The sequence below is a fragment of the Molothrus aeneus genome, chromosome 3 (genome assembly GCF_037042795.1).
Source record: "Molothrus aeneus isolate 106 chromosome 3, BPBGC_Maene_1.0, whole genome shotgun sequence".
In the NCBI taxonomy this organism is placed as follows: Eukaryota; Metazoa; Chordata; class Aves; order Passeriformes; family Icteridae; genus Molothrus; species Molothrus aeneus.
Genome location: NC_089648.1, coordinates 93,076,688 through 93,089,917, shown reverse-complemented (window position 1 = coordinate 93,089,917; position 13,230 = coordinate 93,076,688). Strand labels below are relative to the sequence as shown.

Sequence of the window (13,230 nt, the reverse complement as noted above, 5' to 3'; positions counted from 1 at the left end):
AAAAAGTATGTGGCCAGGCTTGCTGTACTCTTGAGTTTAGCTAATCCATGATTGGGGAGATATTGTTAATGTAGATTTCCCTTGGCAGGTGCTGTCTCATTCTCAGCTGAGAGATGGAAAAAGAGAGAATATGCCACAAACTGGGATTAATACTATGTTTTCTCAGTCCCAATTTTGTTTTTGTACATGCAAAGTTGTCATTAGCAGTCACCTGTTAAAGGAAAATCTGAATAATTGGGTGGTGCTTGGCAAAATGTTATCCTTGATGAATGTCAAATCATCAGAGAGAGCAGTGATCAAAACTGTAGTGCACGTGGTCATGACAGAGGAGCAGACTGGAACAACATCAGGGAAAGGAGACTGCAGCTGTGAGACAAAGGAAGTTGTGAAAAGTAGAAGTTAAGGAAGGTCAGGTTCATCTGGCATGATTCTGATGTCAGGAGTCTGGTTTGCTCATGTGAACTCTGGGGCATTTTAGTGTTGTGACTGTGGAAGATATTGAGGGTAGTAGGATCTAGAGTCATAAATCATAGATTATATACATGTTAAGGAGAATAGTTGAGTGAATATTCAACATAATTGAGGATCCAATTAATAGCTTTACCATTGAGATCAGTTACATCAAGACCAAGGTTACAGTGCAAAACTGGTATATGAGAGAAAAAGGGTGGGATTGGGACTTGATTATCTTTAAGGCCCACTTCAGCCCCTTAACATTCCATGATTCTATGATAATGTCAGCATTTCTCTTTTAGAATACTATTATTTTGTATCTTTTTCCCCCCCACACGTAAGTGTTAATTATTTAACTGTTATTTTAGGAGTTTTAAAAATCTGTGTATTTTGCTAACTTCTTGCTTTGGTCATAGGGGTCGAGCTTTATTCGCTGTATCAAACCTAACCTAAAGATGACAAGTCACCACTTTGAAGGAGGACAGATCCTCTCTCAGCTTCAGTGTTCAGGTAATGTATGCCTCTGGTATTTTTCCCTCTGATTTTTACTTTGGTGATTATAAATTACTGTAAGTTTGAAATATGTGGGATGAAAGCAGTATTTCCTTGCTTGATCTGTTTTCTAGAAGGTAGGTTATTTATGCCTTATAAACAGCTATTTAGATTTTTAGTGACTTAGCATTCATTTTAGAAATAATTCTGAATTGGCATTAGGACTCTTCTTGCAAAGAAGAGTTGCCCACAGTATTAATAGGGCACCAGTTCAGTCTGGAACAATAGAATTTAAAATTTCTGTGGCAGTTGAAGTGTTAGAAACTCCTGTAGATTTTAGAGGCAGTCACTGTTAGCTGAGATATCTAGTAATTGAAGCACACCAGCGTTCTTTGATTTTATAGATACTGTGATTGAGTTCAATTATACTGCTTTCTCAAAAGTTTGCTTTCTCAAAAGTTTCTTCATATCACTATTAATCTGATTTGGAGCTGAACATCTAACATGGATGAAATGCCGCATCTTCATTATTCTTGAAATGCTAGATGCTTTCCAAATGTATAGCTTTATTTGCTCGTGCACTGAACTTTTTGAAAAACAAAGACAGTATAAACAAATTAAATTTCTATTGAAAGCAAGTATGCAAAACATTAAGTTTTACGTCAGCAACCTCAAGTTTAAAAACTTACCTGCAGCCTCCGTGGATAAGGATATGTAAAATAGTGGGTAAAAACTGGTATAGCCTGTGCTGCTGAAGTAATTTGAATCTTACTGACAGTGTCTAGGATTTACTGATATCCTAGTTGCAGCCAAAATGTAACATTATTCGGGACATTGATGTTACATCTTAGCAGCTGATACTTTGTACTTCAAGTACACTAAATGTTCTAGCACTGTCCTGCGCATGTATTTGAGGTTGTATCTGCACCACATCTCACAAATACCATTCACATGATTAAAATAAATGCCTGGTTGGGCATTATTTGGTGGTTTGGGGCGTAGATTTGGGTCTTTTTGTCTTCCCTTTAAAAATGAAAATGTCAAATCCGCTGAAAAAGAAAAAGAGGTTTTGGAAGAAATATTAGAAGAAAAATCATGGGGATGATTGAGTGTTACTTAACTCTCAAATAGGGAGAAAACCTTATGGGCTTTTCTCATGTGTTCAGTATTAACTTTTTGTGACTGATCACATAATCAAAAAATGCTACAGGCTTGAAAAAATCCCAGCTGAACTTTGTGGTTTAGTCTCTGAACAATGTCTTTGAGTCTTATGTCATAAACCTTCTTACTGTTTATCATAAAATTCACTGCTTAATTTGCATGTTACTGATCCCAGGTTTTGTGTATGTGTCTGTGAATTTAGGGATGGTGTCAGTTTTGGATTTGATGCAAGGTGGTTTCCCGTCACGAGCTTCATTTCACGAACTATACAACATGTACAAGAAATACTTGCCTGAAAAATTGGCTCGACTGGACCCTAGGCTTTTTTGCAAAGTAAGAAAATAATTCTTCTGTATCATCCACAAGAGAAAATATATTGTGATGTTGGTTTTCATGTTTCTTTGAAGGAAGCAGAATTTAATCCTTTCTGTTTTCTGTATTTTAGGCCCTATTTAAAGCCCTGGGACTGAATGAAAATGATTACAAATTTGGACTAACCAAGGTGTTTTTTAGACCCGGCAAGGTAATCTTTTTCTTGGAGTTCATGATTATGAATCTTAAAATAATTTCCATTTGAAAGGACATTTGAAAGTGACATTGTTTAACACATTGATAAAAGCGTGGCCAACCTAAATAAGGTTGCCCAGGATTTATACAAGTAATTTTGTTCACTTTCTTTGAATAACTCACAAAATTTGTATGGATACAATTGGGTTTATAGTCTTGTTGCTGATCCTACAGTATTTCTAATGCAATGTTTGTATTCCAAGAATTATGTTGACTTTTAAAAAGATGAAGTCAGAGCCAAGAAGAAATATTTTCTAGTAAAATCTGTTTCTAACTGCAATCTCCTTCTGTGATTCTGAGCATTGCTGCTTCTATTCAGAGTAAGGAGATGAAGTTGAGAGCTATTGTGATGACAAAGGAAAATTATTGTAATCCCAGAAAAATGTTCTTCCTGTCTTATATTTACTGAAAAGTGGAAGTGCAGGATTTTCAGAAAACGTTGCCTTCAATGGGAAACTTATACAAAGGTTAAAAATTGAGAAGTGCTTTCAGCTTTTATTTTTTTCCACAGATATATAATTAGATGTGCCTTGAAGTTGTGAAGGGCCAGAGTTCATTTCCAGGAAGTATAAAAACAATTGATTTTTAAAAATTTTGACAATAAGTATTTTTGGTGTTTAGTAAATGGTTATATTATTCAAAATGCCAAGTGTTGGACATCCATACAGCAAACATATAAAAAATCCACACTTGTAATTTCTGTTTTCATAAAACAACAAAGTGTAATAAAATTATCTGCTGACTTTAATTGAAAGCTGATATAATGACATACAGTTTATGTTAAAAATTTTAATTCAGCATGATCTCAAACAATAATATCTAACACTCTCTGTCCTCCTAATATGTAAAACTTGTTTTAATTGTCATTTAGTTTGCAGAGTTCGATCAGATAATGAAGTCTGATCCAGATCACTTAGCAGAGCTGGTTAAACGAGTGAATCGCTGGCTTATCTGCAGTCGTTGGAAAAAAGTTCAGTGGTGTTCTCTCTCGGTGATTAAATGTATGTGTTTTATGTTTTATTAACTCAAATGTTGGTTAAAAATACAGCAAAGCAATTGTTAACACCTTGAAATGTGGCCAAGGACATGTATAGCAGATACATACTGAACTCTGACTAACTGATTTCAAGGTTGGTGGGATTTTTCTTGAAGTTACTCTGCAGAGTAGGAATAAGGTGGTGTGCAATAGAGATTGGCACTTGTGGTGAGCTTCAGAAAAGGTATCTGGGAGATGGGGAAGGGTCTGATGCAGAATGTCAGCAATCTGATAACATGGAAAGTGAAAACTGCATTAGAATGGGGAAGAAAAGCATAAAGGCCTTATGCCAGTGCACACATGGCTGTGCATTGGGGCCAGCACAGTCTGTCACTGATTGGTTATTATTTGTTGCTGTTTATAGTGAAGCAAATAGAATTTATGAATTCTTATGAGATTTCAGACATCAGAGATTGTAACACTAAAATCTTGGGTTTGCTCTGACTTCTAACAAAAGTTACTGGTGTCTGTGAATCTGGAGGGGTGTATGAGTGTGCCCACATTTCATTGTTCCTGTTGGGTTTGGGTGGGAGCCTCTGTGCCTGGCCCAAGATTGTGAATTCTGCTATTCTGTTTCTTAAATGTTGTGGTTCCAATATAGAAAAAGCTCTCAAGCACACATAGTCTGCATCACATTTGTGACATCAAATGTGTAAGGAAGATAGAAGTTGTGTTAAACTGTATAAAACATTAAGATTCTATCTTCTGTGTGTTTACAGTGAAAAATAAGATAAAATATCGAGCCAGTGCCTGCATTAAAATACAAAAGACTATTCGTATGTGGCTTTGCAAGAGAAAGCACAAACCACGGTAAGAAGATACTCCTTGGTTGAAGAAAGTATGTTTTAAATAATATTTTCTTGGGACTGTAAGGGGAGGTTTACTTTATTAACTAAATCTATCTGAAATCATAGAGTGATGCTAAGTACAGTTGAAGGAGACTGAGAGGTTCTGTGTTCCTTCACTCTTTTCCAAGGATGAATAGACTAAATCTGAACCTTTCCTAAAGATGTTTATTTAGCTCATTGTTCATAAAATCCTTCAGTGGCAACCTTATTTTTAAAAATTTTTTACTGAGTCTGTCTAATTTAATTCAAGCTCGTTAATTGTTGTCCTTTACCAGTTCACACCTTCCTTCCTTTATAGGCTCCCTTTCATTTTTATCTTAGAAATAATAACTGTCTTATGTCCTCTTGAAATTAATTCCCTTATCTGATTGCAGGGAATACTGATGGAAAAACTACTTCAATAATTAAGCTCTGCTGACACGTCTGTTCTTTGACAGAGACGCAACTCTGTTCTAGTTGTGGGCTTCTCATAAATTCTTTTACATCCTTTGAGAATTATGTTTCATTTGAATCTTGTCATTTCTGACTTTTTTTTTTGAGCTAATTGGTGCTCATCTTTAATGATTTGATTTAGTTTCTACTTTTGTGTGTTGATTTGCAAATCCCAGTACAGTGATATCTGTTTAGGAAGATTGTCTGCAGAGTTGTAACTTTTGTGTGGGGCCTTCAATAGTGGTTCTTAAAAAAACTCCTGAGTTTTCTTGAACTCTTCCCCAGCCTTGTTTTCTCAGTCCTTTGGGGTGTAATGACAGTGTTCATTCTGGGGTGTAATGCTGTGTAGTTGAGTTTTATCTGATTAATTCTGATACTGCTCTTTGAATAATTAGCACTACTCAGCCTTTATCCCTTCCAGTTAAAATCCTCTAGTGGATACTAATAATCATTAATATCCGTTTATTATTGTGAGAAAAACAAAAAGCCAACCCAAAATAAAAATGCATTTTTCCATTTTGAGGCACTGTTTGCTAAGTAATTTTAGTTAGTGCTTGGAAAAGGCTCCATTGCTTAGTTACTTGATGTGATAATGTTCGAATTTCAAAGAAGAGGGAGAGTTTTGTCAGAAGGCATAACTTCTCTCCCTGTCCACCTTTTATGCATGAGTGACTTGTGGAGTTTTAAAAATATCACCTTCCAAGATCATTTCAAATAAGGAAATAAGCTGTCTTACCTTCACAGCATTGATGGCCTGATAAAAGTACGTACACTGAAGAAGAGACTTGATAAATTTAATGAAGTAGTAAGTGCTCTGAAGGAGGGAAAAGCAGAGACAAGCAAGCAGGTCAAGGAGTTGGAGGCTTCTATTGATGCATCAATGACCAAAATTAAGGTATGTGATAATAATGAGAGAAATAGTATCTTGCTACTGGAATCTTTTACAAGCTTCATCTAAAGGAGAAGGCCAATGCATTTCTTAGTAGAAAATATACTTTAATATAGTGGTCTTAATTTTCAGTCATTCAGTAATTCCTGTTTAAAATTATCTGTAAATATAACTGAAGTGAATCCTGAAAATACGTGCATATGGCTTTGGTATCTGTGTGTCAAAATTGGCACTGAAGGTTTTAAAGAAAAAATACATGTTGATATAATGAGACAAGGGCTGTCAATAAGTTGTTTGTTGCTTTCATTATTGGAATACCAATTACCATTATTACCATTATCAGAATACCAGTTACCATTACCAATAATTTAACTCAATAAGGGCTGAAACAAGGCATTTATTACAGAATAAAGACATTTATTACGAAATAAAGATTTCGAAATTTCCAGTTATGTGGTTTTTCAGAATTAGTAGTAAAGAGAATTCAGGTTGCTGATTATGCTTCAGATCTGTAGTCCTCTCTTTCTTATCACAGAAGCACAAAGACAAAATGAAAGCACACTGGCATTTATTATTATTAGAAAAATTTTGTTTTCTTGAATTCATGTTTTCATGCAATATTATAGCTTTCTTAGTGTACCATATTAAGACTTCTCTATTTAAAATCACTGTTGAAAAGATGGTAGAGTTAACCTGTCAACTTAGGCTTCTCTATCATGATAAAGTATCAGAAAAGGTCAGCAAACCCCCATATTGCAGTTTTTTTAATAAGATGTGAATTGTAAAATGAAATTAAATTGTACTTGTCAATAAGGTTTGAAAATGTGTCTAGCAAAGGCTATTTTTGAAGCAATTTCAACCTGTAATTTGTTACTAATAACTTTTTAGAAAAAGTTAGTCACAACACAGTGCAGTATTTTTTCTGAGTGCTAGCACAAATATTAAGAAAAACTATTTTATGCTAAGACATAAAAGCAGAGCTGTAAATAACCACTAAAGAAGATAAGAGCACAATGGAAAATACACAGGGCAGGCCTTAATTTCCATCCTAGCATGTTAAGAATTAATTTCCTTTGCTTAAAATGGCAAGATTTAAAATATGAAGGTATGTTTTGAAAGAAAGTTAAGTTAATTTCAGTGATGAAATGGAGATGACTTTGTATGGTTTTATAGGAGAGGGGAGAGGAATGGGTCCTCATGATTTTAGACAGAAAGGGAAGAATGGACTCAAGCTTCCCAACCCTGAGGTGTATAAATGATTTAAGTGTAGTGCTCAGTGATCTCATTTCACTTAATATTTTTTAATATATGCTTTCAAAAGTGAAGCACAAATAAAAAAGAATTACCCCCTTATTTTTGCAGACCACTATAATGACTAGAGAACAGATACAGAAAGAATATGATGCTTTAGTTAAAAGCTCAGAGCAGCTTTTGAGTGCACTGCAAAAGAAGAAGCAGCAAGAGGATGAAGCAGAGAGGCTACGCCGCATCCAGGAGGAAATGGAAAAGGAAAGAAAGAGACGTGAAGAGGAAGACCAAAAACGAAGGAAGGAAGAAGAGGAAAGACGCCTGTGAGTCTTGAATTTGAATAAGTTCCTGGTTATAGAATGAGAAGAAAACAGGAAAGACTTTTAAATGAAGTTGGTTTTGATACACTTTCACTTAGAGAATAATTTGGATTGTATTTCTGTGCAGTGTTGAAACATTTCCTTTCCCAGTGATTTGTAAGGCAAGTGACAGAAGAGCATATGGAAGAAATTATATGATGCAGCTGGAAATTCAGATGAACTTGAAAAATTTCATAATTTACATATAGTATCCTGTCATCAGAACTGTACTGATTTCTGGACTACCAATCAGTTTTATGAAAGAGAATTTGTATTTCTTACTATTTCTTGTTCACTTGTGTCATAATAACACTTTTTCATTTTCTTCTCCTCTTATGTAATAGGAAATCTGAGATTGAGGCAAAGAGAAAACAGGAAGAGGAAGAGAGAAAAAAGAGAGAAGAAGAAGAAAAGCGTATTCAGGTTAATACTTTAGCTGTGTGTGGCTTTGGGGGATTTCTTGTTACTGTGATGGTTTTGGGGTTGTGTGTTTGTTTTCTTGTATTCATTTACTTATTTATAAATCTTTTTTGTAGCTTATGTTCTCCACCAAGTCTAATGGCTTCTTTCTATAAATGCATTTCTCAGAGTCATTCACCAATGTTACGTTATTAGTAAATATGAGGCAAGTGTCATGTTTAGGATATGCCAAGACAGATCACCTATTTCTAGTTCCTATGCAACTTCAAGTATTCTGAGTGGAGGTGCATCTGTTTTTAAAAGGTTTTAAAAGTTATTTTAAAAATATGCAATGTTGGAGAATCCTAGTTTAGCCTTTGAAGGTTTTGTGGGTGGTCCATGTCAGGCAAGTTTGGCATTCTTTTACTAAAGTCACATCTCGACTTTGATTGTGTTGTTTACTTGCTTAACTGCAAACATTTTGAGAGTACTGGTAATAATGAGAGGATGCAGGACTCTCCTTGGTAGCTCCTTTGGCTACATGCATGTACACTAAATACATGCAGCTCAAACCCTACTCCTCCACCTTTCCCCTTGATTTATGGCAATTCTTACTGATTTCATAATGAGCTCTCCTTCGGAGGTGTGTTTGGATCCTATATCCCTCTTTTCCTTTTTTGTTGGAGATTGCTTGGGTGACCTGGGATAGCAGTCTTATGAAAAAAGAACATCTATAGTGATTGTCTTTAACAATGTTTCTTGGTTTCTGAGCTGTGGATACCTGCAATGCAGAATGTAATTTACACTTTTACTTTAAAATGCTGTGTTTGGATCCAAGTGGATACATAACCCTGTAAGGTGTTTCATTCTCTCACATACAGTTCCTTTCTCATTATCTTTCCTCCTGGTGTTGGTTTTATCAGCTAATCTAAAATGAGATTCATAAGGTAAAGTCACTTACTTACTGTACCATTACACACACATAAGTGGTGTAATGGTACAGTTTTTAGTGTTTTAGTGGTGCAACTTCACAATGATGGGTGGGAAGCATCTTTGTTTCCTTTGTTAATTTTTGGGCACTGCTAAAACTTGATGTATATGCCTTTTGAAGGTATGAATTGGATGGTCCTGTTTTATTTACTGTGTGTGCAAGGCTTTTTGTGAAATAATGATGGTAAACTGCTGCTGTTGTTTGGCTCTGCAGAGGCAGTATATTTGAATTGCTCCTGCACTGCACTAAGTTGAAAGTTTTACCATTTACTTAAATTCAAAGTTAGATCAATTCCACAGAGAATTCCAGTGTCTGTCTTAATCCCTTTTCAAAATGAAATACAGACCTATATCCAAAGTAGTGCCTATTACAAAGTCCTGTGATGCCAAGAGCAGACTATCAAGGAAGTATTGTGTTAGTGCTATGGAGGAGCAGCCATAGCCTCTGTTTCATTTGAGTTTTAATGATTCTGAAAACTTCTGAACATTAATTTTTATAATAATTTTTAATTTTTATAATAAGAAACAAAATAATTCATATATTAAAAAAATAATAATTACTTGGCACTTTATTAAAAAAGTTAATATAATTGGTGGACAATATTTGATAAACTATATGAAAACCAAGATTCAGTTTGTAGCTGTTTCATTTTTCTTGGGTCAAACTAAAGACTAATGCTGTTAATTTTTCATTTCTGTAAACTGTACTTGTTTTCAAAAGCTACTATACAACATAACATTTTTTTCAAATACTCCTTCTGTAGCATTTTGGTTTTTATTGGGTAAGGCTAAAGGTGTCTTATTCTCCAACAGGCTGAAATTGAGGCTCAGCTAGCTAGAGAACGAGAGGAGGAAACGCAGCACCAGGCAGTGCTTGAACAGGAGCGTCGTGACCATGAGCTTGCAATGAGGATTGCCCAGAGCGAGGCAGAACTCATCAGTGATGAAGCTCAGCTCGACTTAGGTTTGCGCAGGTATGGAGTTAAGGAGTTACGTTTTCTTCTCTGTGGTTTTTTTTCTCCCTATCCTGGTCCCTTTGAGAAGGCTATGCCGAGTCCTGCACTTTGGCCACAATAACCCCCCGCAACGTTATAGGCTGGGGACGGTGTGGCTGGACAGTGCTCAGGAGGAAAGGGACCTGGGGGTGCTGGTTGACAGTCGGCTGAACATGAGCCAGCAGTGTGCCCAGGTGGCCAAGAAGGCCAAGGGCATCCTGGCTAGTATCAAGAATAGTGTGGCCAGCAGGAGCAGGGAGGTAATTCTTCCCCTGTACTCGGCACTGGTGAGACCACACCTCGAGTGCTGTGTCCAGTTCTGGCCCCTCAGTTTAGGAGGGACGTTGAAATGCTTGAGCGTGTCCAAAGGCGAGCAAGGAGGCTGGTGAGGGGCTTGGAACACAAGCCCCATGAAGAACGACTGAGGGAGCTGGGGTTGTTCAGCCTGGAGAAAAGGAGACTCAGAGGTGACCTTACCACTCTCTTCAACTTCCTGAAGGGTAGCTGTGGTGAGCTGGGGGTCGGTCTCTTTCTCCGGGCAACAACAACAGAACAAGAGGACACAGTCTCAAGCTGTGCCAAGGGAGATACAGGCTAGAATTAAGGAGGAAGTTTTTCACGGAAAGAGTGGTCAAATACTGGAATCATCTACCCAGGGAGGTGGTGGAGTCACCATCCCTTGATGTGTTTAAAAAAAGACTGGATGTGGCACTTGGTGCCATGATCTAGCTGAGGTGTTAGAACATGGGTTGGACTCGATGATCTTGAAGGTCTCTTCCAACCTAGAAATTCTGTGATTCTCTGATTCTGTTTGATTAATGGAACTTTGTGTTCATTAAATGGAGCTTTTAAGTCAGTGTATTAGAATGTTTTTCAAATTAAATTTTGAAATTTGTTAGATTGCTTTTGATTAGACTTTCTTCATTTTGCATCTTGCTACATCAGTAATTTTGTAGGTGCATGTGGACATGACTGCAGGTCTCTCTCTTTTTTTGAGTTCTAACAAGGATTGCAAACTTAGAATTCTGATTTTTATGACTCATTTAAAGTAGGGAATATAATTTCTTCAGTGGTAAGTAATAATAAAATACATCTTTGCTAGGACTTGATGGTTCCATTTTTACAGTGAATTTGTATGGGATTTTTTTTTTAAACAAGAAGCTCTCTTTGACTGCAGAAATAAAAGTAATTTCTGGGCCCTGACTGGTAAGTTTTTTCAAGTGGAATGAAAATACCTAATATAGATGAGTTCAAATGTTAAGTGTTAGTCTTGTTTTGTATCAATTTTTGATGTGCGATAAGAAGAGCTTAACTTTTGATACACAGAACCACACTGCCTTGTCTGCAGAGCAAGAACTCTTCATGGGTAAAAGGTGATGTCTTAGAAGCAACTTAGAAGTTCCAGTAAAAATGGTACTTATTGGGCAAGTTGCATAAAGGGACCTGTGAATATGGTCACATAATTGGTGACTTCATTAATATGACTCTACTCAGCTTGTTGTTGTTGAAATGAGTACAAGAAAATCCCTTGTGTTGCCATGAAATGCAACTCCTAGATGTGTTTCTTTTGCTACCCAAATTTCAAATAGATGTATACTTTTTTTTAATAACTGTATGCCTGCTTGAGATAGGTGGGTAATTTTTTGTCATGGTCAATACTGACTTTGAGACAGTTCCACTGAAACAGTTGTGTTTTTTCCCTTAGTTCTGTAGTTGCTATCATATTGTCTCTGATTGAGACTGACATGTTCCATTCACAGAATCAGAATGGCTTGGGTTGGAAGGGGACCTTGAATATCATCTCTTTCCAGCCTCCTGCTGTGGTCAGGGACACCTTCCATTAGACTAGGTAGCTCAGAGGCCCATCCAAGCTGGTCTTGGAACACCTTCAGGGATGGGGCAGCCACAGCTTCCCTGGGAAGGCTGTTCCAGTGCCTCACCAATTTCCCTGTCTGGATTTTGGTGCAATACTTTGAAGGTAAACACAAAGTCACTCTAGTGTTGCAACCTGGCAGAGTTCTCTTAAATATGAAAGAAGGGATGCAATAGACAAGAGCTCAGAGAATTCAGTAACTTTTCTGTCAGTGAAGTTCTAATCTCCACTGTGTTTCCTACTGCTCATAGGTGATTTTGGCAGTGGTCTTTCTTGTATAATCCCAGAATGAAAGATGAACTAATTGTCATCATAACTCTTTGACTGTCAGTTTCTCTGCTGTGTAGCTAGCACAGTTCTGCTGTGCAGCTGGTAGGTGACTGAAGATCCTTCTGAGTGTTTGGAAAGTGCTGAATGGTCTGAACATGTTAGCATAGAGATGGAAATAATTTCTTGAGCAAGATAATACCTAAATCTAGAAAAGAAGTGATAGATTTTTCTGCTTATATGAGATCTTTTTTATCTCATTGGCGAATTTTTTCCCTTGTTTCTGAAGTCTACTTCAAATAGTTAATCGCACATTCAGAACATGAATAGAATGCTTTTAATTTAATATTTGATTTTATTTTTGTTTGTTTAAAATCAAACTAAAACCTCACCCAGGCCCCAGTATCTTCTACTGAAATCAGACAATTTTCACATAATTTCAGGAGTTGCCCTAAAGGTAGCAACTAAAGAAACTCAGTGAAATAAAAACTATTGGTTAGAACAAATGATGTAATTTAATAATTAAATAATAAATTCTCAGGACTTCTTTTATATTATACCAATCAAAATTTTGCTAGAGTCTAAAGTTATAGTCTACAGTCTTCTACATTTGAGACTGACATATTAGTGTGTGATACACTAAAATCACTGACTTTTCTATAAGTATATATACCTTCCCTGTTAAATTTTGCTGTAATAAGATAAAGCATGTGTGACTTCATACTGAATTCATGCAGTGTACTGCTTTTGTTTTCACAGTTTTGTAAAAAATGGTTTCATCCTTACATATTGGCATGAATAAAAGGGTATTTTCCATTGTATGGTTTTAACTGTTGAGTGAAAAGAGGAAGAAAAGGGTGATTTTATATACTCAGTTGTAAGAAATAGGCGGACACTTTTGTGTTGTCATATTTGAACTTGAGTGCCTGTAGTTTATTTCTTTTTTTCACAATACCTTGCTGTATTCACTTTCATAGCTTTCATAGATATTTCAAGGAGCATAAGTATTAACAGTTAGCTTGAAAAATATATTTGTTGGCTTCTATCACAGAAGAAAAGTTGTTTGTTCTGGCAGCAGATCCAGGATTTTCATTTGTGCTTATTTTGTGCTGGATCTGCTGGACCTCTTCTATCTTTATCCAATTTTACTACTCATCCACAGTTTGAAAGGATGTGTAATACGTGATTTACTGCACCCAGCGGTAAATTAAAGGTAGTGAT

At 36.2% G+C, this 13,230-nt stretch overlaps 1 protein-coding gene across 3 annotated transcripts in view; it reads left to right on the top strand.

Moving 5' to 3' along the window:
• The window catches only part of MYO6 (myosin VI), a 103,410-nt gene that overhangs the window by 74,461 nt on the left and 15,719 nt on the right, over positions 1-13,230 (top strand). For all 3 annotated transcript variants that reach the window (XM_066547404.1, XM_066547403.1, XM_066547401.1), the window contains exons 20-28: positions 870-963; positions 2,309-2,439; positions 2,552-2,629; positions 3,545-3,674; positions 4,429-4,519; positions 5,734-5,884; positions 7,241-7,449; positions 7,830-7,908; positions 9,688-9,848. In XM_066547404.1, the coding sequence (XP_066403501.1) occupies positions 870-963; positions 2,309-2,439; positions 2,552-2,629; positions 3,545-3,674; positions 4,429-4,519; positions 5,734-5,884; positions 7,241-7,449; positions 7,830-7,908; positions 9,688-9,848 (1,124 nt within the window). The remainder of the gene's footprint in view (positions 1-869; positions 964-2,308; positions 2,440-2,551; positions 2,630-3,544; positions 3,675-4,428; positions 4,520-5,733; positions 5,885-7,240; positions 7,450-7,829; positions 7,909-9,687; positions 9,849-13,230) is intronic.